At 44.1% G+C, this 26,565-nt stretch overlaps 1 protein-coding gene across 2 annotated transcripts in view; it reads left to right on the top strand.

Annotated features, from left to right (window-relative positions):
• Borcs5 (BLOC-1 related complex subunit 5) overlaps positions 1 to 26,565 on the top strand; it is a 71,648-nt gene that overhangs the window by 41,822 nt on the left and 3,261 nt on the right. For both annotated transcript variants that reach the window (XM_055610880.1, XM_055610870.1), the window contains one exon: positions 6,166 to 6,323. In XM_055610880.1, the coding sequence (XP_055466855.1) occupies positions 6,166 to 6,323 (158 nt within the window). The remainder of the gene's footprint in view (positions 1 to 6,165; positions 6,324 to 26,565) is intronic.

The raw sequence follows: 26,565 nt of genomic DNA, 5'->3' as shown, positions 1-26,565 counted from the left end.
CTTTCTTTCTTTCTTTCTTTCTTTCTTTCTTTCTTTCTTTCTTTCTTCCTTCCTTCCTTCCTTTCCCTTTCTTTCCCTCCCTCCTTCCCTCCCTTCCTTCCTTCCTTCCTTCCTTCCTTCCTTCCTTCCTTCCTTCCTTCCTTCCTTCCTTCCTTCCCTTGTCTTCTTCGTCTTTCTTCTTCGGTTTAAACATGTTACATACACAATCTCCTTTAAATGCCTTTATAAATATCTGGGTCAGCATTTCCTCATTGGCTAATATGCGTTGCGGAGACTGAAAGAGTATTCAGAGCTGAAATTTAAACACAGGTTTAGTCAGTTTGCAAGCCTATTTCCTTAGCCTTAATTGCATTCACTTCAACATGAATCACACATGTTCCTGTTCAAAATACCTGTGTGATTTAGATCACTTTGTCCTACTGGCAGGGTGAGTATGATTTCTGGAGGTGTGGTTTCTGCTTGCCACTCTCAGCTGCGCTCTTTGCTTTGGGGCACCAGAGTATAGCCTCCTATAGGTGGCCCAGCTCTCCCTGACCTCTCTGCAGTGCCTTTCTTCTTCTGAAGAACTGCAGCAGATAATGAAAGGGCAACAGATAATCATGCCATGTTTCATGTGAATTTTATTGACCCACATTTTCTACAAAGAAGCATGTTTTCACAGCTGTGTGCCTTAGGGACAGTGGAAAGGGCAAGTTTGAATCTTTTTTACTGGAGTATCTTCTATAACAAGGATACTGACTCATGTGTTCAGGGATTTAGGATGTGGAAACCCATTCTTTCAGCTTCATGGTGGGAATCTGTGTGTTTATGGTTTCCTAGAGATTCAGATATATTATCACAGTGAACTTGGGGCCAGTGGTCAGAGAACTAACTAATGGACCTGCTGATTTTGTCATTTATTGTTGTAGATCAGTCAGGCTCTGACCAGATGATGACGGGATATATTGTGTGTGTTTTCATGTAGTTGCTAGGGGAAGGAGCAAAGTTTACTACCTGGTCTTTTTTATCTTTAGTGTCGCTTTATCTTATAGTTCCAATAACTGCCTTTCTGCATTTTCAAAGGCTGCAGTCAAACAATTTATAGATAAAGCCTCACTTAGAACTTGCACATATCTTCAAATAAGGATGACGTAAGTTTACTTCAGAGGCAGGAATGAGTTTATTTCTTTGCAGTAATAGGAATAAAAAATGTGTCATGCACTGGCTGTGATGGGGACACACAGCATTCAGAAAGCTGAGGCAGGAGAATTGAAGCAGGTCCAAAGGATTGCCTAGGCTACGTAATAAGTTCCAGGTCAGCCTAGGCTAGGCTATAGAGTGAGACACTGTCTACATTTCTCTGTGTGTCTCTCTCTGTCTTTGTGTGTGTCTCTCTCTCACACACATACACACGCATTAAAATATAGCTACTGAAAAATAAGAACCCCAAAGGAGAAAGATTGACAAGCAGCCTGAAATAAAATAAAAATATAATGACCCTAAAAAAAAAAAAAAGACCAGAAATAAAACAATAACCCCATTTTTTAGCCCTTCTACCCAGCATGGTACTGGAGTTCCAACTGGAACAGTTAAGCACAGTTAAGAGAAAGAAGAGGTGTTCAAACTGGCAGGGAGAAATAAAGTGGCTTCTGATCACAGGGAAGGTTTTATATGCAGAAAGCCCTAAACACTGTTCAAAATACTGCTGGGATTAATAAACAAAACATAGTAAATTAAGAGGACACAAAGTCAACTCAAAAGTCAGTTGAATTTTCATAAATTAAGAGTGAGAAATCCATAAAGCACAGAAATCAAGAATGCAGATTCTCTGACAGCCACATCAAAAGCATATAGTACATAGGGGTTAACTACAGAAGGAGCAGAAGACTTGCATAATGGACATTATATGACACTGATGAAAGAGAGGGGGGGAAAAGAGAGAAATGACTCCTGAAGGTGTCCTCAGGTCTCAGAACATTACTCAGACTTAATAATGAGTCTTCAACACATTTCATTAGTTTAAATAAGCCAGGCAGAAAAGGACAAATACTATCCAATTCCATTCACATGAAGCATGAAGAATAGTGAAATTCTTAGAGATAAGAAAGAGATTAATGTTTGTCACAGCTGTGGGTAGAAGGACTTTGGAGGTTACTGTTTAATGGCTTCAGAGTTCAGTTTGAGATTATAAGAAGCAAAGGTCGACAGTCGTGATGCCACATAACACTGTGACAAAGCCACTGAACACAGCCTCAGAGAAGGGTTGAGATGATACATGTCAGGTTATATGTAGATAACACTAAAATCAAAAAAGGGCTCTTATGTCCCTGTGTTGTTGTTTTCACTTGACCATTCAGTTGCCCCTGCTTTCTTTTCATTTCTGCCCTTTTTTTTTGTGCTTTTTTTTTTTTCTTAACAGGATCTCCTGTGGCCCTAGATGATCTTGACCTTGCTGTGTAGCCAAGGCTGGCCTCGAACTCCTGATTCTCTTTCCTCCATCTCCCAAGTGCAGGGATTACAGTCATGCACATCACTATAACCCACTATACAGTGACTTACAAAGTAAAAGACATTTCCTGATGGGCCCCAGGATGCCACCTTCATAGGCCATGTGTCTTGGTCTTAAGGCTAGGGAGATGGGCCCTTATAGATTCTTCAGCTGTAATCCACACCAGTGACGCCTGGAGTTTGTGGGAGTTCATTTTAGAAGGCTGAAGCTCTTTTAGCTGATGTGGGTTCATGGCTGACTGTTACATAGCACACCCAGCTATGGTGTGTGGAGGCACAGGTCAGATTCTGTGGGTTGCTTGGTGATACCTTCCTTGCTGGTTTGCACAGCTGGCATTGCAGTTGTGGTGGGTCCCCTTCATTTCCTTAGGGCTATGTTGGGCTGGCATGGCACAGTGAGTCTATTATAGGGCAGTGATCCGTCCCTTTCTGACCATCCAGATCTAGGCTCTACTGCACACTTTACAAGCTGGGCCACCTGCCAGGTCCCACCGGCCCCACCACTTTGATTTCTTAGAAAGGGAGGAGTAGGACCGACAGGCTGGTCAAGTGGGGCAAGGCACTTAGTATCCTTGCGCACGGGCACACACGCACACACATGCACTCACACACACACACACAGTAAAGAAATGTAAGAAAGCATGTTTAGTTTAGAAAGACAAGAGTTGACTCCTGGATAAAGTGCTTGCTGCAAAGCATGAGGACCTGGGTTGGACTCTTAAAACTTACAGAAAAAGCCAAGCATGGGATTGGCGAGGTGATCCAGCAGGTAAAGGTGCTTTATACAGTTTGTGGTCTGATCTCCAGAGCTATTGCCAGTTGATGGCTGCTGGAGAGGGAGAGTCAGTTTTCATTAGGGGTGTGATTCCTGGTAGGCTGATCAGGTTCCAGTGTCTAACCCCACACCCAAATGTACAAATAAATGCATTCAATGGTATAGTTAAAAAAAAAAAAAGGACAGAACTTAGGAGGAGGTATGTACATACACACATACACACACACACACACACACACACACACACACACACGCTGCACACCTGTAATTCTAGCACTGGGAGGTGGGAATATGGATCTGTGGAAGTTCAAATGGCAATTTGGGGAGGACGTTAGCATTTAGTTCACAAGAGGGGTTCCCCCACCCCCTTTATGTATGCTGCTTAATTATATCTTTCCGGTGACTTTTGCCAAGGTTACAGAGTCTACTTTCTGGATTCTATCATGTGAAAAACCCATGTCCAACATTATACAATTAATTCCTAATTCAACAACTAAGCACTTGGGGTTGAGAAATTCAGTTTGGCAATGGCCTAATTTAATGACCACATGGCTCTGCACTGTGCTTTATGTTTTAACTCTTATGATGTTGAACAAAAGAAAAATGGTCACCATATTTCTAACCCTGATGATTTTTCCACTCAGCACTTTACATGAAGAGGTGGAAATAGTTGGCAATTTGTTGGCTGCTAACACCTGTCTGGATCCTCACCCGGTCCCTGGACCCCACTCCTCATTTTTGTATAAAAAGAGTGGTTTCAACATGATCTTAGGATATATTTCCAGTGTTTGCTAACTTACCACTTTATAAACAGAATCCATTAGGTCAGTTTTTAGCTCAGTAAACATCTACTTTGTGTGAATATCTTACAAGCTAAAGACAACTAGAAAGCTAAAGGTAGTGACCCTGTTTTTAACTAACTTAGAAACTTTATTTAGCATGAAAAATTAACCATAAGTGGACAGGTTTTTTTTCTTTGTTTTGTTTTGGTTTGTTTTGTTTTTTTTTTTCAAGATGAGGTTTTTCTGTGTAGCCCTGGTTGTTCTGGAACTCACTCTGTAGTCCATATTGGCCTCAAACTCAGAGATCCACCTGCCTCTACTTTTCAAGTTTTGGGACTAAAGGCGTGTGCCAGCACTGCCCAGCTAAAGTCTGCTTTTTTTTTTTTTTTTTTTTTTTTAATGACTCAGAAGAAGAAACAATCATGTAGTGAGGTCTGGATATCATAAACTGTGACTCATGGAACCTAGTTGTGTTTGGGTATTTGTTTGCTTCCTGGTTTCCTATAGTTTGAAAATTGTACAATAAAAGGTAAAAAAAGGAAAGTCCTTCTTACAAATAAATTATTAAAGCATAAATTCTAGCCTGGCGTATAATCTTTATTTGTTTGAAACCATCTTGTGTATCCTAGGCTGACCTTAGATTCACTAGGCAGTTGAGGGTGACCTTGAGCTTCTGGTCCTCAGGCTTCCACCTCCCTAGTGCTGAGTCCCATAAAGGTATGAGCACTGTGTAGCAGCTTGAGGATTCTCAGGCAAAGCCCATCTGGATGGCCCACTGCTGGATTTTTGTTGACTTCCCATGTATGAGAACAGCAAGGAGCTCGTGGCAGAAGGGAACAGGGCGAGTTTTGGCATGAGAGGCTCAGCACATGCCCACTGTCATATATTGTGATACTGCTTGTGCACTAGTCCAAGAACAGCATGATATAATGAGTGATTCTCAGAATGTGCCAGCTTGGGGGGGGGGCAGTTGTCACAGGATCCCAAAGACCCTACAAAGGAGTCTTTGTGGTCAAACTATTTTTGTGTTGATACTTAGACATCATTTGCAAACCACTGTCAATCTTAGAAGTACATAGTGGAATGTCCCAGAGATTTTGTAAGGAGAAATGGCAACTTATATGCAGAGGAGATAAGAGACGCCATTGTTTTCTATTAAGCAAAACACTAAAAAGACTTGTGAAAATATAAGCCATTATCTCCTTCTGACTTTTTTTGTTTTGGAAAATAGAAATATTTTCTTCAAACTAAGTTATATGTTAATCTGTAAAATGTTGTTTTGAAATTTTTTGAGATGCATGCAATTATTTAACACTAAAGAATTTTATCAGTCTTAATTTTACTAGGTTAATAACAATTGATATGATGCCAGGAGGAGCTTGCTTGATACAGTCACAGAACTGTTGTCTTGGCAACCAGAAGCCCATGGGCTTACGTTTTAGTCAGGGCTTTGCCTTCTGACCATAGGCGACTGTAGTAGCTTCTGTAATTAAATTGATTTCTTATTATGTAGATGGTAGTCATTTTACCCTCACCTATGCCCCTGTAGGAAAGCGTGGTGATTCAGTATACAAATGTTGAGAACATAGTCCCCTGTACTTACGGAAGCTCCATAGATAAACAAGCCAATTTTAGGAAAAAATGAAGTGTTGCAGGCTAGTTAGCTTGCAATATGTCTTTTGTCTTATTTTGGTATAAAATTCCTATAATTTTCTTACATATCTCTCTCAGTTTCCCAGATAGCCGTATCAGTAAGCAACTGCACATTTCATTCCTTTCAGTCAAAAGGAGGTATGTCATCCTAATACTGAAGTAGTGTGATAAGGCCAGGGCCACTGTCTGAGGGAAGCCACTAGCTCCCTCCCTTCCTGATGCTTAGAAGGGTACTTAGCCTGTCTGTGTTCCGGCTCCTTGTGTAAAATAGGCTTAGAAGGTAGTATGCAGGAAGCACCTGGCAAAAGCAGGTGATGGGAGGCTGGGACTTCATTAAAGGTAGTTGCAATAGAGCAGAAGATGAAAAATTAAATGTCTCTTTCCCTGCCTCCATGAACTTCAGCTAGGTTAGTCACAAGTTTATCCGCAGTATTTCTCATTTCCCTTTTTCTGTTTCTGTCTTTGAAGGGCTCTTGAGTGGACAGACATCCCCAACAAACGCCAAACTGGAGAAGCTAGACTCTCAGCAGGTGTTGCAGCTCTGCCTCCGGTACCAGGGCCACCTGCACCAGTGCGCAGAGGCAGTTGCTTTTGATCAGAATGCTCTAGTCAAGCGAATCAAAGAGGTAACATCCCTGTGGGGGGAGACCATCCCAGATGCCCAGCAGTGGTAAGACATGCTGGTAAGAATGAGTCTTAGGTGTGAGCAGCCTGGAGTTTGACTCCTACTTCACAGCTGACTTGGTCAGGCTTGTTTAATTTCCCTGCAATGAGAAATGGACCTAATAGTAGTAGCAAGTGTGCGGAGACTGCTCTGTGGCTGTTAGCCAGATTAGTATTAGAAAATCTAGCCATCATAAATTTGCTCTAGTTATATCTGTATTTAGCTTTTCTTGTGTATAATTTCTACACTTTTCATAGTAATTATTTACTTTGAATGTAGGAGCCTTGACATATTCCTTTCTCTTACTTTTCACTATGCTAGCACAGGAAGAGCTCAGTGGTTCTTATTTGCTGTAAGTGATTCTGCCTATTTAACCCTAAAGGCTTTTGTGAATACACACCAAGTATCATTCATGTGAAATGGCCTATAAATGAAGAACATGGCAGAGGCCTGGGGCTGCCGATTAATTGGGAAGCGGCCTGGTTAGCAAGCATGGGTTGCGGGGTTCCACCCCCAGCACCATGTAGACTGGACATGATTGCTATATACCTGAGCATATCCCAATGCTCAGGAGAGTACGACAGGGTCAGAAGTTGGAGGTCATTCATTCCCAGCTACATAGCAAGTTGGAAGCTAGCCTTGATACACGAGACCCTATCAATAAATAGTAAATTTAAAAACATGGTATAAATGTATAGTTCCCAGTAACTATAGTAGGTTCTTGACTTAAGCACTGAAATGATTTATTGGCCAGGCGATTACATGGCACAGTTTTGGGAGCACCAAGGAACAGGCTGATATGCATTCTAAAATTTTCTATCAAGGAAGAACTCATCTTTCTGTTGTGAGGTAATGTCACACAAAGGAAAGTTTGAGAGCTTTATCTAGGGGAAACTGCATAGGAGGATGGCACCCCTCCATTGTTCAACAACTGGCCTTGGGTCATCAACTCTGGTAAGAGAAGATAAATGTGAATAACGCAGGTGATGGGTTGCCCATCACTGCACATTGCTTTCCAATTAGTAATAAAGATAGTCTGTTCTTGGAAATTTTGAAGTAATCATCCGCTATAGCAGCAGGTTTAAATTGGCCAATACTTCCACTAGTTAGCACTATTTTTCATAAAGGTATGAATATATGCATTTTCTTTCATACATAAAAAAAACTTGGTTAGTTTGACTTACATCTCAGTGGCAAATTACCTGACATAAATTTATTTTAGTTTCAGTACATAGCCACTTGGCTTCATTATTTCTAGGTTGTGTGAGGCACAGCAGTATAGCAGGAAGTGTGTGGTGGAGCAGAGGTACTCAGCTTGGGGCAGCTGCGAGGCAGCTATCAAGGGGCCAAGAAAAAAAAAAACATCCTTCAAAGGCATGCCCCCAGTAGCCTACATCTGACAGCCAGGCTCCAATCTTCCTGTACATGCTGTCAAGGTATCACTCTATTAAGGAGCTAATCCACTGATTATGTCAGAGCCCTCATGATCCAGTCCCTTCCAGTGAGTGGATCCATACACTGGAGACCAAGTCTTCAAAACGGGAACATTTTGAGGAGGACTTCATATCCAAATCGTTGCAAGTGCTAATATCTGAAACTATTCAATATGATGTTTCTCACTGCTTGGCATTGATGTAGCCTTAAATATATATTTTAATACAAGGCCCCATGTAGTCCAGGCTTATATATAGCTGAGGATAACCTTAAACTTACAGTTCTCTTGCTTCCACTTTCTAAGTGCTGAGATTACAGGTGTGCACCACCACTCCCAGTGCTAAGAATGGAACCCAGGGCCTTCGGCATGCTAGGCAAGTGCTCTACCAATTTAACTATATTTCCAGCTCTGACCTTTCAAATAATATATACTTGTTCAATTCTATCATGATATGTAGAGCTCTTATCCCCAAACTTGAGTATGCTTAAGTATCACTTCAATTTCTTCATTTGAATGATGTATTCTCCCCTCCTCAACTAGGGTGTGACCCATGAATCATTGTTTTAATATGCCTGCCAAATGATACCTAATGCTGCCCTTCATTAACTGGGATGTGGGAACCACTGGTATAAAGGATTACCTTCCCAAACAAGTCCTAAAACCTCATCTCATGTAGGTTGTAGTTCTTGCATATTCATCACCACACCTTGGAAAGTCACATCATAGGCATGTTATAGGGAAATGTGACCTAGTCCCTGTTCTCTGAGAGCTTAGTCTAGCTGGGGAAACGAGCAAACAAGCAAACAAAAAACACAGAACAAAATTACAAACCTACATGTATCAATGAAGCATTATCAGTAGAGTGCTGTCAACGGAGAGTGTTTGGTTGTAATGTATAATGGAATTTCTGCAACCGAGATCAGGATATCTTGGAGCAACTGGGGTTAAGTGAAATGTTAGAGAAAACAGGTCTTGGGATATGAGTATAGACAGGTAGGAGACAGTTTGACAGCACTGGAAGAAAATTAGCTTTGGGCTGTATCATGTTGGAACACTAGTCCCTGGCCTCTGTGTTTGTGAGCCATTTCATATAATGGTGCTGTGGACACTAGAGCCACGTGGCAAGCGGCCAGTCCTCACACTGTCTCGAACTAGTTGTGTAGCCTCAGAATGGTTTACTCAACCCTTGTAAGCCTCGGTCTCTTGGTCTGTTCAGAGCTGTGAGAACAGCAGAGACTTGAGGAGGGTTAAAGTGAGTTACTCTAGGTGCTGTGCCTAAAACTGGGCCTTCTGTCCAGGCTGCACCACAGTGCAGTCATTGTCTTCAGTACAATGTGGCTGTAACACAAGAGCCTGACCTTCCCATGAATTGGCTCATGTCAAGTTTCTTGACTCTAGTAGCAGGCTAAGTACTGGCCCATTTGGAACCCTGCCCTCACCAACGCGTGTGATAAAGACCTGACTAGAGGCAAGGCAGACATTTTCTGTGAAATGTAGTTTCCCACAAATCCTGAGTGATTTCTTTCATGCCAAAAATATGTGGTTTTTGGAATTTTTGTAGTTAATTTATCTGTTTGGTCTGATTCTAGTAATGCTTGTGCATAGCAAACTGGTTCACTCCCTAGCAAGCTTGGGTCTTCTGGAGAAATGGAACAGATGGTAGTAAAATAGTAGTCCCTGTCTCCTAAGCAGTGGACACATCACTTCTGACCACATTTGGTAGCTTTCTGGGTGTCGTCTTGTGTCTGTTAATGATTGAAAAGGTGATAGACACTTTACGTTTTAGGCTACATTGATCATTGAAGTTCATGTTTACTGAAGGAGATTGCTTGACTGCTAGTGTGTTTTTCTTTGGGGACAGGGGTTGAACAAGACTATTCCTTTCATCTTTGGGTGTTCAGCTGGGCCTGCTTGCAGAAGACCACCACAGCCGTGCCTGTTGACTATATTTCCCTTCCCTCATAAAAGGAGAGGGTGGAGAGGGTCATGGGATCCTCACTTGAGTAGCCAGCCATTCCTCCCAACCAGGTGCATGCAATTCTGCATTAATTGCACATGGTCTTCTGGGTGGGACTAGAGGATAATGGGGGGTTGTGGATCATGCGGAGAAGGGTTCCAGCTGTGCAGTCATGGGAAAGCCATTGTCTGTGCTGGGGTGCAGGCCTTCCAGTCTGGCTGCTTTACGGTTGTCTATGGTCCTGCTTATAACTCCGCACCTATGCTCTGTATGTAAGTGTAATGAGTTCATTGGTTCCCTGAAGTGAACTTTAGTGGAATCATATCCTGGTTTGTCCTTAGAACTTTAGGAGGGAGGGGGGAGATGCTGTTTACACATTTCTGTCTCGCTCAGGGAAGGTTTTTTAGCAACAGTGAGAAACTAGAGAGGATGCAAGTGGCAAAAGACACAGCTGAGACAGTGGAGCTTTTCCTGTCACACTGATCTGGGTCATGGTTTGGTCACATCTCTCCTTTAGATGCTGTCCCTGGACACATGTTCATAGCGTCTTACCCTGGATAATGCTATTAGGAGTATTTTGTTGCAGTTAATCTGCTATTGTATCCTCGCTTAAAGACCTTAAGAGTAAACCCAGCTCTGATTCTAGTAATGCCTGTGTTTTCAATTCTTAGATGTGTTGGCATTAGTGTGTCCTGTTAGCATGGGATGTTGAGAAGCATCAGGAGTTCTGGTGAAGAGTTGGAATCCCTGCTCAGAAAGCCACGCCTTCATATAGAATTGGAAACAGGCCGTAAAGAGTCTCCAATTGACTGCACAGATCAAGAAACTCCAGTCCTTAAAGTTTACTTGGGCTTGCCCAAGACGTCTCTATTCTTAGTGGCCACGCTGCTGATAAAAGATGGATTGTGTATATTTGTGTGCACATATGTTTGTATGCAGGTGCGCATGGATGTGTGCATGTGTTCGTGGTGCCGAAGCCCAAAGTCAGCCTTAGGTGTCATTCTGAGAGGCACCGTTTACCTTGTTTTTGAGATAGGGTCTGGAACTCCCGGATTAGGCTGGCCTGGTTGGCCAGCAAGCCCCAGGGATCTCTCTAGTGCTGTAATTATAAGGGTACTATCACCACTGCCAGAGGGTTTTAAAATGTGGGTCTGAGGTCAAACTCAGAGCCTCACATTTCCATGACAAGGTCTTTACTGGCTGGGGGATATTCTGATTGCTACTATTCTTTTCCACACACTCTCTCCGCCCCCAGGATGGGAGCGGGAGTATGGGAGCCCACGGGGGTTTCCTTCTATACTGTAGACCTGGATGGAACCATTTGCCAAGTATGTGAGCTGACCACTGTACTGGGTAAAGACTGACAGAGGATAAGAGTGGTCCTCATAGTGTAGAGAATCCTGCCTAAGCTGGGATTAGTGTTCACACCGGGCCCTCAGTTCCAGGTCTGATTAGCATGAACGTAGGCCAGGCCTGCCACTGTACGCTGAACCTCCTTCAAATAACGTCAGCTGACTCCTTTGAACATATTCTGGCATCCATTTCTGCTTTCTTGACCTGAGATTATAAAACAAGTTGAGAATGCTTTATTTTAAACCCAAAGATTTTGGAAAAGCATTGAGATAGCTAGCTGCTTCTTTGCTGAACTACTGAGACAAAGAATTTCCAGAAAATCTGAATTTTCTTTCTGTCTTACACATTACTGTGATATAAATTTCAGGTTGAGAGTATGTAATGTAAGTATACCCCTCCCCCCATCCTCTGGGCAGCCTTTCTTTGCAGTAAGAAGTACAGCTGCTCCCTTGGGTGGCAGGAAATGTAGATGGGAGATGGGCTCACTCTGGTTCTGGCGGTAAGGCGTGCTGTGCAGTGCTCCCTCAGGCCTGGCCCCATGCTCCTTTCCACCATCCCTGCCCTGCCAAGACACAGAAATCCTGGAAGAGGGCCGAGTCAAATTTATTACTTGCCTGTTGGAAATGTAGGCTTGTGTTTTTTGGCGAGACATGAGCACAGCCGGGTTATTTGACTGCTCCTGCTCTGAGATTTAACTCTCTTTACATTTTGGACACTGACTTTTGAGCATGTGTGAGCAGCCCTATTTAACCCCAGCACTCCTGCCCTAGACAGCTGGCTCTATCAGCAATCCTGGTGCTAGCCACATGTGCCAGGCTCTAGAGTCTCTGTCTCCTTCCTCCATGGACTGGGCATGGTTAGAGGCTTTGAGGGTAGCCTCCTCCTGAAAGGAACCCCAGAAAATATTTGTAGTCTATAAACTAATGGGTGGGTAGTATTAAGGTCGCTTAGTCTATAGAAATGGAAATGGGGCTTAGAAAAGATCATCCTGTCCTGCATGTCTTTATTGAAAATAATAAGGAATGTTAGCAAATTTGGACTATGATAGTTTTGCTGTGATAGTTTTGATCTTGCATGTCACCCAAAGGCCCAAGAATTAAGGGTTTGGTCCTCAGGGTCACACTGTTGGGAGGTGGTAGAGCCACCTAGGAAGGAGATCCCCCCACTTTTAATGGTTGTCAAATCCTTCGAAGAAACTCCAACCTATGTAGCATTAACCTCTTGCTTCTTGGCAACAGAGCAAGTAGTTTTCCTGTCCTTCAAGCTCCTATTTGCCAACCTTGCTGCAGGAAACACAGCTTTTTCAGAAAATCCAATGCTACCTGTCTATCTTACAAGTTACTGTGGTGTGACTTTAAAGACTAGTGTAAACGTCTAAGCTGGTTATATCAGGATTTGTTTTTATAGTAATGGAAAGCTGACTCACTGCTGTAGTGCCTAAAATAATGCCCGACTTGTAGTAAACAATGAGTGCTTGTTAAAAGAACAGCTTCCTAGAGTCTTCAGTTACTTCATCCTACAAATTGATAAGCTTTCTCAGCCTGTCAGGGAAAAACAACTGTTTTGAGAGTAGGGTTAGAGGGGTTAGGCTGGGATGCAGCTATAAATACAGTTGGCATGTGTAATCTCTTAGATGTTATAGAAGTATAGCTTGTGCTGATGTTCAAGGTAAATCTTTCTTGCTACCAGATGGCTAGCCTCTGTTGTGCTCAGGTTTCCAGGTTCCTCACACCTTGCAACTGTGATCTCCATAGCATCTGCCTGACAGAACATCACGGAATGGCAAAGATTAGGAATGTCTTACAGGCTGAGCCTACCAGTTTCACATAACTCTGGCTTGAACTCAATCACATGGGATCCACAGGAGTCTGGGAATGGGTGTGTGTTCATGACTGCACTAAATTTTGAGCCATAGTAAGAGCATCTGTGTCATCTTTGCACTTCTACCGCAGTACACGTGTTGAAAGTCTTGAGACTCAGCGTGTCAGCTCACCTAATAAACTTTACAGGGTTTAAGTCCTACCGTGAGTGAAAAGCAAGAGTTGTAAGAATAACTGTTCTTAAAGATCACTGAACAAAACCAAGACATGGAACTAGGCATTCAAGATTACTTCAGCTGTGTTTCATACTCTTAAAGATTAGAAGGACACACGACAGCTAACTAATCGATTACATGGCACATTAGAGATGGATTTTTAGTGCTCCCTCCTCAGCCTGTCTTTATTTTTCTATAGTTTACAAACTCTTCATCTTACACATGTGTTACTTACTGCTCCCACCTTGGAACACTGTCTTTACTCAAGTGCATCCACCATCTAAGAGTTCTGCCTCCCTATCTACAGAATTTTTTTTCTTACCAGTTTTGCTGGTTATTTTTTGTCAACTTGACACAAACTAGAGTCACTTTGAAAGAGGGAATGTTAACTGAGGATTTGCCTCCATTAGACTGGCCTTTGGGCAAGCCTGTGGGGCACATTCTTGATTAATAATCTATGTGGAAGGTCCCAGCCCACTATGGGTGGTACCACCCCTAGCAGGTGGTTCTGGGATGTATGAGAGGCTGAGCAAGCTGTGGAGAGCAAGTGTGTAATTAGCACTCTCCCATGGTTTCTGCTTCAGTTCCTGCCTCCAGGTCCCTGCCCTGCTTGAGTTCCTACGTTGGCATCACTCAGTGATGAGTTATGATATGGAAATTTAAATTAAACCCTTAACCATCCAAGTTGTTTTTTTGTCAGTGTTTTATCACAGCAACTGAGAAGCAAACTAGGACACTGAGACAGAATATGCTCAGAATTCTGAATACTGCATGTTTATCCATCCATGAACTAGCAAGCTCTGTGCTAGAGCTCTGTTGTAGGTGTCAAAGAATTAAGACAAAACAAACAGGAAAAATCTTCGTAGGTCTTATACTCCAGGTGAGACACAGACAATAATAAGGCAGAAAAGGGGAAGGGAAATTAAAATAGAATGCACGTAAAAAGATGAGGGTTAACAATCACAAAATAAAGTGAAGGGGAACTATGCACTGTTAGTGGGCTAGGAGTTACAGACTGTGTGGCCTGGGAAGGCCTTTCTGGAAAGGAACTTCTTTAGACCTTTTACTAGCACAGAGCATCAGAAGACCTGGAACTATCTCTACTTGAAAGTGGCCAGATTTGTTGACCAATATCAATACCCAAGAGTCTACTCCTTACTAGTCTTTTCACTGCTGTATCTACTCAGACATTCTGAAGTCTCCTCTGTTGCTGGGAGGACACTTGCAGGACTATAACCACTCCTTAGAGAAGCATTTCCTACTTCTTCCAGGCCTCAAAGGTTCCTAAAGGATTTCTCAAGCCCCAAAGCTTGAGGCAGTGGTTGACTTGCTTCTGATCATGCTGACAGATTGCATGCTAATACCATACTTGGGTGACATCTTTGTGGGATGCCACCATATTTACTTTGCACACTGATCAGGACTGCTTCTTGCTTGTGTAAGGGTAGACCAAATCACTGCTGGAAAATGCCTATGTAGAAAGGGTTGGTGACAGCCAGACTGTAGATCTGAGCAAGGGACCCTAAGGATCTCTGAAAACAAACATCATTTCTGGAATAAAACTTCTTTATCGCAAATGCAGTGAGACACACATAGAGAAAGTGCAGAACAATACTCCATCAACATGTCTTCTATGATGGCTTCTTCCTGTATCCCAGAGTACCTTAGCCCATGCATTTCTTTCTGTTTTTGTTTTGTTTTGTTTTGCTGAGACTTTGATTCTCTGCAGTGAAACACTCACTTGCCTTTCATACAAAGTGTAATGGCCATAATTGAAGTCTTTAAAACCCACCAGATTCACGCTGCTGGTCCTATCCTTCTGTCCTATCCATTCTGCTAGAATAATCCATGCCCTACTTCTCTGCTGTACTTGTCCTCTATCTTGCCACCAGCCAAAAAACATAAACCCATCCTAGTTTCCCTATCAGAAGGAGGACTTTGTCTCTTCCTCAGAGTTGGGAAAAGATTTCCTAGATCAACTTATGTAGTGGGTTTGCATAGTTACCTACTCTGAGTGGGGACTGATATGGGCCCCTGGGTCATGAGCAGCCACCCAGTCTAGTGTATAGAAGCTCCTGGCTGCTGGCAAGGGTGGTATACCAAATCCTCAGTCTGCGGTCACCATCTCAGGTTGAACGCTCAGGTTCATTCTTCAGGCCGATGGTAGAGGAGTTTAGTGAGGTGCTTATCTCAACCACATTTGAAGTCACTCTCTGGATCACAGGGGTGGTGCTCATACTGTGAGAGCCTTAGAGGGATTACAGAGCACTTAGCTAATCCAGGTTGTCAATGTTTAGACATCAGTACAGGTGTAACTTGTAGAGACTTCTACTTTCCTTTCATGGTGGACACTGGGACAAGAGGTCCTAAAATGACAGCTCTGCATGTTTGGGGGTCTTTATGTATCTGACTGTCTCCCATAATTCCCTCCGGCCTTTGGGGCCCAGGGCTTAGCATCAGCTCTCCTTCTCCAGGGTCTCAGACTTATGGCCTCCAGCTGAGATTTAGTGTAGTGTGAGACTCTCAGACTTGGCCTAAGCCCGCAGCTCCCGTCCGTCCTGTCTGATGTACCTTGCTCCCACACATCCTGACTGAGATCTTTCTTTTTCTTATTTGCTGCTGTTTGTAACCTTCTTAAGTCCAGGCTAGGGGCCATAATCTGCTTGATTTTAACATGTTTTATTTGGGGGACTGATTAAAGTTTTGAGATTTCTTTCTTAGTTCGACATAGTGCAGAAGGGAAGTCAGCATAAGAAGTTGGGCAAGCCGTAAAATAATGATTAGAACAATGTAACAACACCGTTGAGATTCCCCAGCCGCTGGTATCTCTTCATGCTCTCAAAGACATGAGTAAAATGTATTTCTTTACTGAGACACTTGGGTAGAGTATTTGAACAAAGGAAATGGGTCATTTCAAAATGTCCAGTATGCGGTAATCAATGCCACCCGGCCTGTGGTGTAATTAATGGAAACATTGGCGACAGTCTGCCCATTGTTTGTCCTTGCGCAACAGGAAGTGGCAGGGCAATAGGGAGCCCAAGGAGAAGGCTTACGTAATGCAGAAGGAAGCAGCTAGAGCTCTGCTCAGCCAGCAGCTTTGTAACTACAGACCTCAGCTCACCTGAGCGCCTTCCTCTTCCTGACACACACGGAGATGTGCATTTGTTGAGATTGTCCTTTGAGCTTTGACTTTAATTTAACAATAGATTTTGTTTCCCTTATGGCTAGAATTGTTGTCCTGAGAAATTAATTTTTAGATCCCATACAATTAAATGTTGTGCAAAGGCAGAACAAATTATGAAAAAGAAAATGTGGCCAACAGGCTTAACTGTGGACTTATTGGACTGTGCTGTGGTGACTCTTGAAGTTCGGAGGTCTGGGGTGGTTGTTGGCTGTCCATGCCAGCTGTGTGACTTGAGATCAACTGCCTACTACTCTGGAGCAGGCTTCCTCTCTACAAGGACCCCTTGCAGCTCTCCCGCTTTGTCATGAGCGCCCCGTAAGGTCACGGGGGTGGAATGCCTGTCAGAGTGTGCAATGTGCAGAGATGCTAGTCCCTGCAATGTCTGTTTAGATTTGCTTTGTGAATATCCATGTCAAATCTGCTCATGTGTTGCTTTTGTTTTGAGAAAGTAAATGTTGGTATTTACATTAGAAATCAAGTGTTTTCTTGAAAATACTAAGGATTGCTGTTCAGAGTCATTCAATACGGGCTTTGAAGAGGCTTCTCATTTGCTTGCTCTGACATTTAAATTAATGGGTTCTCTAGAAAAGAAGAGCAAAAGTGAAGTGGAATTATCTACTTGTGAATCTCTGCTCTGCTGAAACTAGCTGGGTAACTTTGGGCATATTTTTATCTTCTCAGAATCCCTAGTTTCCCATCTTTAGCAGAAAAAATGATAGTTCCCTTGAGGATTATCAGGGGAAATAAAAGTAAGGCATGTAGAATGTACAGCAGCGCCTGCCATTTAGCAGATACTCAGGGGACAGTGGCCACAACTTACAGATTATCTCATCACATTTGGTAAAATAATGAGGGAACCAGTGAGTATTGTATACGAGGCTCCACCTTCCGAGTCAGTCTGTAGGTTACCAAAAGATGCAGTCCCAACAGTGTATTTTCGTTTTCTGTAAATCAAGTTAACTGCAGTTTGCTGGAGTGGGGTTTTGCTGTTTAATTACCAGAGTAAAAGTATGTGGGTGAGAATGAATGGCTGGAGTTTATTCTGAAAGCTGCCATTGCATCCTGTTCAGAAGTGTTGTCTTCAGAACTTTCCAACGGAGGAAACAAGGTCACTTCAGAATACCAGTATGTGGTAACTCTGCCATTCAGCCTGTGGTGTAATTAATGAGAACATCTATCCATTGTCAATTGTGCAAGAGAGAGTCATCCAGAAAAGACTCCTGCGGAGAATACTGAGTCTTCTGTGAGAATGGAAGAGGTGATCTAAAGGTGGATCAGAAAGCTGGAGAACACTTAGGTGACTCTAAAATGTTCTGGGTTGAGCATGATCTACTGCAGCCTTTTGAGAGTCTGAATCCGCATTAAACATCAGGAAGTGGCAGTGTGATGGGCCAGCTTTGAGCGACAGCAAGGCCACCTATTCTCTGAAGAGTAGAGACCGCTAACAGGTGGAAGGTGGCACGAGGAAGTCTAATCAGCAGGGTTGTGGATGGAGACCTTGAAAGTGCCTCCAGGCAGGACCGTAAGAGAAATAGCCTACTGCAAATGTCTTCTCACCGTATACACATACATCAAAATGTTCTTAAAGATACTCCATTTTTATTAAAAAAATAAAGAAGAATGTGGCCAGTGTGAGTCAATTTCAGGACAAAAAAGAAGGGTGCTGAGAGAGAGGTGCTTTGCGGCCTTCATTGTGGCTTGGTGTTGTCACAGGAAAGTGTGGGACTGAGCATCCAACTTTTCTTTGGATTGTTGCTCTTGTAGACTGAGCTCCTACCTTCTTTGGGTCTGTAATATTTTACTTGGCTGCAGTGGTTTGTTTGAGGCCACCGGACAGTGCCTGGCTCAGGATTGCCAAATGGGTTTCATCATTGTGAACTCTGATCCTTCGCAAGTAGCCATCTGGGGTCCGGTGTCAACCATTTCAGGTCAGATTGAAGAACAGCCTGTGCCTACTGCTATTACAGGTGTGGAAGGAAGTTCAGGTATTGGGCTTGTTTTTTGTTAGATTGAGATCTGAGTCTCGTAACTTACCCTTTTTCACAGGGTACAGTTCTGTGGTCTTTACTGTAAATCAAAGATTGTGTAATTAACACAACCAATTCCAGAACAATTGCCCTACCCTAGAAAGGGTACACATTGCCACTCCCCCTCTCATTGTCTGACCACCTGGCAGCGCTGTCTGTTGTCTGTCTCTAAAGACTGCCCATGTGGGGCCTTACATGTGAAAGGGATCCTATGGTGTGTAACCGTTTGTATCATGTTTCCTTCACTTGGCATAACACTTCTGAGCTTTATCCACATCATAGTTTTTGGTCAGCATTTTATTTGACTTTATGGCCAAATGGTATTCTTCTCTAGGGGCATACCACATTTTGGCTATCCTTTCCTAAACTGGTGGACTTTTGTGTCTGCCTACTGTAATGTAGGTTATACATCACTGATGTACAAGGTTGTACATATTTTAGTTTCCTCACGTATTTCCATGGGTGATAAACTGCCGGCTAGTTAGGCTGCCAGCTCCCTGCTTAACTGTTTGAGGAAAAGTCAGACGGTTCACTGACGTGGCCGTGTCATTTTGCATGGGGTCAGGGCCGGGGCCGGGGCACCAGCTTCTCCACACTATCACTGGCCCTTGCTGGTGTCTGTCTTTTGGTTTTCGGCCTCCTAGTGGATGAGAAGTAATCTCTATGGGCTGATGTTCCTTTCCCAAATGATTAAAGACATTGACAGCTTGTGGCTGTTCCTGTCATCCGTGGGGAAATTAGGAGGCTGCAACCACGCCCCTAGATTCTGCCTGCCGGACAGTTCTAATCCTATAAATATGCTAACTGCTCTCTGATGAGAGAATGAGCAGCTCTGAGCAGACACCCTGAGGAGAGGTAGATGTTAAAGCAGTTATCTTTGAATGTGGTCATTTAATTTGGAAATTTAATTTTGAGTGTTCTGAAGAACAGATCTCCAAACATTCAGTGCGACTTGTTGCAGTCTATACTGTTTATCGCTTTTGGATCTATCACCTCATCTGCATCTTTCTGAAAGGTTCACTTATATGTATGTGCGTTGGTACATACGCCTGTAAGTGTGTATGTACATGTGAGCATGGTGGCCCTCTGAGGCCAGGGCCATCGGATCCACCTGGGCTGGAGTTACAGGCGGTTATGATCAGGTCTTCCAGATCAGCATGCTCTTAACTTCTAAGCTGGCTCTTCAGCCCTCATCTATATCTTGTTACACTGCTGTGGTAGAGGAGAGATAAGCACTCCGTTTCTCATTTTAGAAAGTAGAAGCTAAGATTGATTTCTGGACTCCACACAAGTAGCAGGATTTAACTCTGGGACTTCTGATATCCGTTACTTTGTGGCAATAAATTGACAGACCACTAGCTTCTAGGATGCTAAGAGTGTCAGAGACCATCTGAGGCCTATTGCCGAGGTCTCCCTGCTTTGCTGTAACTACCTAGCTGTGTTCCTCCCAGTGATCTGAGGGTTAACTTGTCTTAGAACTCTCTGTTGTCTTTATAAAAACAGACACTCCACAGTAGAAGGTGGTATTTGGGGTAAGCTAAATCTGTTCTCAGGTTACAGTCAGTCACTCATATTTGGCTCCAGAACAAACTCTGAGGTAAAAAGCTGTTTTGTGTTGACAGTGCCCATCTCGAAATAGACAAATCTGGTCATGGCCAGGTCTCAGTAGACTGTTGCTGACCGCAGAATTCACTGAGTGAGTGATTGTCATTTTACCACCACAGAAACACTCCTTTAATCCTCATGTCAACCCTCTAGGGCAGGCACTGTTAGTATCTCCAACTGAGGGATGAAGAATATGAGTGGACTCAGGGATATTAAGTAACTGAAGTCTCCAAAGGCAATCAGCTGTATGGGAAAGCAGGGTTTGGACCCAGTTCTGCGTAAGCCTCAGTCTTCACACATGGTGTATATCTGCTTGTCAAACTGGAATGGCTCCTTAGCCTCCTGTTCGCTGTACTGTTTCTGTGGCAGGGGTCTCGCCTTCCTCCATGCTCTAAGACCTCACTGGAATTTGGCATAGCCCTCTTATGTCTGTATAGGCTATCTGCAGAGGCTGGAGGCTGACCTACCTGGAGTGAAGCTCTGTCCACGTGTGGGAGGCAAACCATTGGGAATTTCAGCTTGGGCTTTGAAGGCACCTAGATTTCTTCCACCCGAGCCCAGGGAGGAGTGGGACCACTGGAGCAGGCTCCTCCTGAGCCTGGATGTGTGAGCCCACTCAACACAGGCACCATCAGTGGCCACTGTACGTTAGACAGCAGGAACCACCCAGAGGCAAAGGACAGTCATGTGCTTGGAAACCCCAGCACCACAGAGTGGTTTAAAAATTAAGCAGAGAAGACCTGAGTTCTAACCCCAAGAACTCAAAGCCAGGTATGGTAGTACATATCTGTAGTTACAGCACTTCTAGGTGAGATGGGACAGGGGAATCCTAGAAGCTCACAGACCCCCTTGCCTGTTGTATCCAGCAGAAGAACAAAGACCCTCAGACCAAGAGGAAGGTGAGGACTGATCTGAGGTCGTCCACTGACCACACATGCCCCGAGGCACACCCACACTCACACACGTATATACACACATCATAAACACACAAAAGCAATAAAATGAAAACTGAGCAGAGCTTTTTGCTCTCCTCACTGTATAAGGGGTTCAATTGATACAATTACTTGAAAGCATCTGGCTGTGCCTCTTCCCTAAACAAGGCACCCTGTGCTCCACCAGCTCTTATCCTAATTCTCCTAGTTCCCCAAGGGATGGAGCCCACTCCAGGCAGTCCTCAGGTCTTCTCTCCAGGCCAGTGCCCCATTTCCGGAGTTTGGCTGTGCCATATACACATGAACACACACACACACACACACACACACACACACACACTCACTTAATGTTTAACAAAGCAGAGCCACACTCTTGAGAGATTTATTTTATGATCATGTGAAAACACAGCTCTCATTTCAGAGAATAAGATTTTTTTTTTTCTAAAGCCAAATATTAGAGACTGTGGTCTGGGAACACAAATTCAGGTTATTTTGAATGTCATATTTTAGTTTGGTAACAGCTTTGTGAAGTTTTGATAGTGGTTGAACAAAGAAAATCATCTAGATTCTGCATATGTGAAAAAAAATATGATATGAGCCTGGCTTATTTTGTTTAAGATGACAGTCTCCAGGTCTATCCATTTCCTTGCAGATGACACATTTCCATTCTTCCTTTTTTTAAACCTATTTTTTAATTCACTTTATGTCCTTGTTGTAGCCCCATCTCTCTTCCTTTCCCTCCTTCCTCCTGCCTCCTCATTTCCTCAGAAAAGAGAATCTCCCTTTCCCATCCACCCCAGCTCATCAATTTGCATCAGGACTGAGCATGTCCTCTTCCCCTGTGGCCTGGCCAGGCAGTCCTGCCAGGGGAACATGATCAAAAAGCTGACAAGTGAGTCCATGTCCCATGCAGTCCCCACTTCCCCTACTAGAGGACCCACATGAAGCCTAAGATGCCTGTCTGCTACATCTTTGTAGAGAGCCTAGGTCCAGTTCATGCATGGTCCTTAGTTGATGCTTCAGTCTCAGCAAGCCCCTCTGAGCCCTGGTTAGTTGGCTCTGTTGGTCTTCTTGTGGAGCTCCTGTCACCTCCAGGTTTTTTTCTCTTTCCTCCCTCTTTTCCACAAGACTCTGTACACATCGCCTAATGTTTGGCTATGAGTCTCAGTATCTGTTTTGAGGTACTGTTGGGTAGAGTCTCTCAAAGGACAACCCTGACAGGTTCCTGTCTGCAAGCTTAGCATAGTATCATTCATAGTGTTGGGGGTTGGCACTCTCCCATAGGGTGGGTCTTTGGGACAGATGTTGGTTGGACATTCCCTTAATCTCTGCTCTCTCTTTATTTTTGTACATCTTGTAGGCAGGGTAAATTTGGAGTCAAAGTTTTTGTGGGTGGGTTGGTGCTCCCCTCCTTCTGCTAGGAGACTAGTTAGTGGGTGTCCTCTTCAGTCTCTATGACCTCTGCTACTAGGAGTCTCTGCTTGAGTCCCCTTCATATCCACCTAGAAGCCTACCCTGACTTAGGTCTTCAGCTTGTCACACTGATGTCCCCACCCTCAGTTTCTGTTTTCTCTATAGCCTTGTGTCCTCTCGCCCTCACTCTCCCCAGGTCTGATCTCCACCCTCTTAACTCTCTGTGTCCCCTCTCCTACCCTGTTCCCTCTTCAGCCACCACCTCTGTCTATTCTGTTTCCCCTTCTGAGTGAGACTGATACATCCTCCCTTGGATCCTCCTTGTTACTTGTCTTCTTTGGATCTGTGTCTCATAGTATGCTTATCCTGTGTTATATGGCTAAAATCCACTTAGTGAGTAATATCATGTGGGTCTGGGTACCTCACTCAGGATGATCTTTTCTAGTTCCATCCATGTGCCTGCAAATTTCATGATTTGTTTTTAATAGCTGAGTAGTATTCCATTGTGTAAATATACCACATTTTCTTTATCCTTTATTCTTTATTCTATATTCTTTATTCTTTGGTTGAGGGACATCTAGGTCATTTCCAGATTCTGGCTGTTACGAATAAAGCTGCTATGAACATAGTTGAGCAAGTGTCCTTGTTGTATGGTGGACCGTCTTTTGGGTATATACCCAGGAGAGGTATATATGTGTCTTCCCAATTTTCTGAGAAAGCACCAGACTGATTTCCAAAGTGGTTGTATAAATTTACACTTTCATCAGAAACAACAACAGATAATAAGGAAATAGAAAAAATTCCATTCTTCTTTTCTTCCTTCTTACAACTGAACAACTGTCTTGTTTGTATGTCCTACATTTTACCATTTATCTCTTGATGGATGTCTAGGCTGACTATTCTTTTTTTTTTTTTTTTTTAATTTTAAGTTTATTTACTTCACATCCCAAAGGTACCCTTCCCTCTTCCCCTGCCAGCCCTCCCTCCCCCTCCTTCCCTCTTCCCCTCTCCCTTTGCGCCTAGAAAAGGTGAGCCTCCTCTCCAGCACATCAGGACTGGGAGCTCCACCCAGCAGTGAATTGAGACAGATGCTGGGACTTGCAGCCAAGCACAGGGTGGAAGCTCTGGGGGGTCTTGTAGAAGTGTTAGGGGAAAGATGGGAGGACAGGAACCCCACAAGAATACCAACAGACACAACTAACCCAGACCCACGGGGGCTTACAGAGACTGAGACATCAGCTAAGAAACATGCATGGTCTGGACCTAGGCCCCCTGTGCATGTGTGTCCGATGGGCGGCTTGGTCTGCATGTGGATCACCTGGTGAGCGGAGGCCTGTGTGGGCTTGCTAACATGGACTCCATTGCCTGCTTTAGATCACTTCCCCTGGCGGAGCTGCCTTGCCTGGCCTCAGCGGATAAGGATATGCTCAGTCCTTATCTGACTATTCTTTTTAATGTGTGTTCTTGGTGCTGTAACACATGGATTTATTTCTGGGCTCTGTTGTGTCCATTGGTTGATGTGTCTATTTTGACTTCTGTAGCTTCATAGTACATCCTGGAGTCAGGTATTGTAACCCCTCTAGCTCTGTCCTTTTCTCCAGGGCCACCCTGCTCAGGTTCCACTGTGGCTCATCCACATTTCAGGAGCACTTTTTATGTGTCTGTGCAGAATGTCTCTGATGTCCTGATAGGCCTGGATGGATTTTTCTTAGCATCAATTGCCAATACTAACTGGCTTTCTTGCTAGGAAATACATGTGTTGTGTATGTTTTCTTTGTGTGTGGATTGCCTTTTTTCTTTTTATATTTATTTATGTGTGGGGTGCATAGTCCATGGCATGTGTATGGAGGTCCTTTAAAACATTCGGTGTATGGAGGGGGAGGACAGGGTTTGAAGAGGGGGTGAACTGAATGGTGAGATCTTGAGGGCAGCATTACCTCTTTATTGTGCTAGTGTCACAAAAACCCCACATTGCCGAGACTTATAAAAAATGAAAGATTTCTTCTCTCTTGGCCTGGCACTGCTCTTGCTCACAAAGTCTCATGGCTTGGGCTTCTTGTAGTTCACCCCCTGCTAACCCATTGTCACGACTTATGTGTTCTCCCTCAGCTGCAGCAGAGGGGGATGAGACTAAGCAGACGATGAGCAGCAGATCACTGCAGGCTGGCAATTGAAGAAAATTTCCAGAGGCTGCCGTGACTGACGTGTCCACCATAATTGATTAGCACAGAGGCATATGACCACAGCAGGGAAAGGATTTAAAACACGAGTTGTGGAGAACAAACAGTTGTTCACTGTTTATTGGAAAATCAAATTGTTTGTTTAAATAGTTGTGGTTTCTTCTAGAAGTTCCCGTAACCTAGTTACTTGTAACTTTTCTCTCTCTGAGTCTGCCTTTGTTTCCTGCAACAGTAAAGTCATGCTAACAGAGAGTGGAAACGTCATGCTTATGTGCACCGTCAATGGGGCGAGTTTGGGCTTGAGAGTGTCTACCCTTGGGGGCCAGCGTGAGACATGGCATGTACTGACAGCCACAGTCTATGGATTGTGAATGCAGTGGCCCTCCACTAGGCAGTATCTCCAGCCCAGCTGGACATGTGTGCATGTCCAGGGAGCTGTGTGCATCTCAGCAAACACTTCACGAGACAGTTCTAAAACCACCGAGCTGCATGTCAGGGTTGATGAGTTGACTGCCAAGCACTTTAGCCGGGACCCACAGGAGCCGTGGAGGTCAGTTCAGCTAAACTCCTATGTCTGATCCCATGTGTCTGTCCCTGTGGTTGAATCAAGGATGAAGAGCAGGGGATCTCTCGTCTAGGTAGATAGTGTGATGATGAGAGAAGGTTCCGGAGTCTGAGCAGTTGAGTGAGCTGTGCTGGCTATACCTTCCCAATGCCATTGCCCTCTTAAGGGACTTATTTTAGGCATCTTGGCAGGCCCAGTAGCAACCCTCTGGAGCACTGAGCCACTGGCACATTGCTTCCTAAGAGATGAGCAGCACAGGCAGGTCCTCTGAGGGTACATCACTTCCACACTGAGTCCTCATTGGGGTGGATTTGGGATTTTGTTCTGCCCCTCCCACCAGCTTCTCTTTGTCTCTGAGCATTTGAAGACTAGCTGAAGAAGTACTAATGCTGTCTGCCCCACCCCTCTGCCCATTTCACTATGCAAAAGTAGAAGGATTGGCTTTCCTTGGGCCTCTCATTTCTATCAAAACCCTCTTCAGAGGCTCTGCATGGTAAATGGGCTCCAGCATGCAGTGGGAAGGGAAAGGCTGCAGCAATGTTTAGAATGGGGTGCAATGCGTGTCTCCAAAGTTAAGTATATGAGGAGGAAAGGAGGCATAGGTAGATGTGGGGTCCTTGTAGAGGGGTGCAGGCATGTAAAACACAGGAGGTGCCCTCCCTCATCTTCACTGATGGTGCCTTTCTCTCTGCCCAGCAGAGAAAGGGACATTCCAGGCAGTTTGCAGGATGGGCATTTTGGGTGTCGGTGGGGAAGTGGGAGTGGAGTGTGAGGCCGAGGAAGCTGCTCTGTCTTCCCTGACTATCCACAGGACACAGGCTGCACTACCTTTGTATGAAAATTTTCCTCAGTAAATTAATCTTAGCTTACTAGGAGTTTTTACTTTACTATGAAGCTCTAGTTGGCCTGGACTCTGTCTGGTAAAGGTGTGTGCCTGGCTGAACTTTAAATTCTGTAATTATACTTAACTTTTTCTTATTAGTTTAAAGTTTTTCCCTTTACAACTTTTAATAAAGATTTATTTGTATGATGTATGTGTGTATCTGTGTGTACCACGCACATACAGGAGCCCTTAAGGGTCACATGAGAGTGTTGATCTCCTGGAAGGGGAGTTACGGTGCTAATGAGCTGCCCTGTGGGTGCTGGGATCTGAACCCTAGCCCTCTGCAAAGTAGCAAGTGCTCTTCAATAAACCGGCTCTCTGGCCCGTTAAACTTGTTGTTGCTGTTGCACTGTAGCCAGTGTCAGCAGAGTCGCTCCTCCACCCCTTCACCTTGTCCCATTTGATGGTCTTGATGGGTGGGCAGTGACAGGCTGTCCTCTCCCGGTAGTCTTTTCTCCCAGGGACCTGGGAGGCTGTTTTCCAGTTAGCTCCTTCCTTCCTTCCTTCCTTCCCTCCTTCCTTCCTTCCCTCATTCCTTCCTTCCTCCCTCCCTCCCTCCTTCCTTCCTTCCTTCCTTCCCTTCCTTCCTTCCTTCCTTCCTTCCTTCCTTCCTTCCTTCCTTCCTTCCTTCCTTC

This window comes from Psammomys obesus, unplaced genomic scaffold (genome assembly GCF_907164565.1).
Source record: "Psammomys obesus unplaced genomic scaffold, mPsaObe1.curated_primary_1811, whole genome shotgun sequence".
NCBI classification, from domain to species: domain Eukaryota; kingdom Metazoa; phylum Chordata; class Mammalia; order Rodentia; family Muridae; genus Psammomys; species Psammomys obesus.
This window is presented reverse-complemented; position numbering and strand designations above follow the sequence as displayed.